Genomic DNA, 1,215 nt, shown 5'->3' on the forward strand with positions numbered 1-1,215 from the left:
ATTTTTTTCCTTGGCCAGCTGGAACGTTCGGCCAGCTTAGTGCAGGATCCGGAAAGTGGTGTCGTGCGCAAAAATGCAAAGAAAAGCGCCACGCACATCACAATGCGCATACTGATGCAGGCCTTCACGATGACTTTCCTAGCCGAATGGGGCGATCGCTCGCAACTCACCACSATTATTTTGGCCGCTAGCAAGGTATGTACATTTTGCTTTTTTGCTTCACTTCTTAGACTATGATAATTTATTTTTCGCTTTGCGTATTACAGAATGTCTACGGCGTCATTACCGGCGGTATTATTGGCCACTCCATCTGCACCGGCTTGGCTGTGATCGGTGGACGCATGGTGGCCGCTAAAATTTCTGTACGCACTGTTACCATAATTGGCGGCATTGTATTTGTTGGATTTGCTGTGTACGCTTTGATTGTGAAACCAGACGATATTTAAAGTGCAACTTAAGCAAATTGAAACGAAAGGCAACTCAGACAATGGACGACATTTAATGGAAGAATGATGGCAACATAGCAAATAATTTACAGTTATTACACATTTTGAAACTAAAAAACAGTATACACAAAAATAATGATATATTTTTTACAARGTGCTCAAAAGGAATTTACAAATTTTCGTTTTTTTTTTATATTTAAATATATATTTTGTTCTTAGACAAATTTCATACTTTCACAACTAAAGTGCCTTTAATGCTATTTTGCGATTTTGTAAGTTTTTGTATAAGCGAATATGCGTTCACAAATGAAAAGAAATACAAAAGCAATAAGCAAACATGACATTTTTTAGTTGTTTTCARTAAAAAAGTTTTCAATTTTTTGTGCACTAGCTAATAATTCGCTTCAAACAAACCACACTTTTTAGAAAAATTCTTGTAAATTAGTTTATGTTGCACTTAATATAACAAAATTTTTGCCAAATTACTTAAAGAACGCTGTTGTTTGTTTTATAGATACACAATGTAAAGCCAAGCAGGGAAGCATATTAATGTGGGGTAGCAAGAAAAAAAATTAAATGCATATTTAGAGCACAATAGACGATATTGATTTTTGGAGACATTAGTACGGTTTTTGTTATAGCATATTTGTTTTGTAACGGTTCACAGCCGGTACAAGCTGTTTMAAAAGCACCTAACCTCAAAATTATTTTCGAAAAACCTTTAAACTGTAACAATAGTTAGAAGATAATAATATCCTCTCATATTTAT

The 1,215-nt window shown here is 34.5% G+C and overlaps 1 protein-coding gene across 6 annotated transcripts in view; it reads left to right on the plus strand.

Moving 5' to 3' along the window:
• The window catches only part of LOC108978655 (transmembrane protein 165), a 14,188-nt gene extending 13,059 nt beyond the window's left edge, over positions 1–1,129 (plus strand). For 5 of the 6 annotated variants that reach the window (XM_018949035.1, XM_018949036.1, XM_018949034.1 and 2 more), the window contains 2 exons: positions 19–195; positions 267–446. In XM_018949035.1, the coding sequence (XP_018804580.1) occupies positions 19–195; positions 267–446 (357 nt within the window). Of the gene's footprint in view, positions 1–18; positions 196–266 lie in introns of all 6 variants that reach the window. The other variant, XM_018949037.1, reaches the window with a different exon arrangement.
• Positions 1,130–1,215: the final 86 nt, after the last annotated feature.

This window comes from Bactrocera latifrons, unplaced genomic scaffold (genome assembly GCF_001853355.1).
Source record: "Bactrocera latifrons isolate USDA-ARS-PBARC rearing strain unplaced genomic scaffold, ASM185335v1 scaffold_125, whole genome shotgun sequence".
Taxonomy (NCBI): Eukaryota; Metazoa; Arthropoda; class Insecta; order Diptera; family Tephritidae; genus Bactrocera; species Bactrocera latifrons.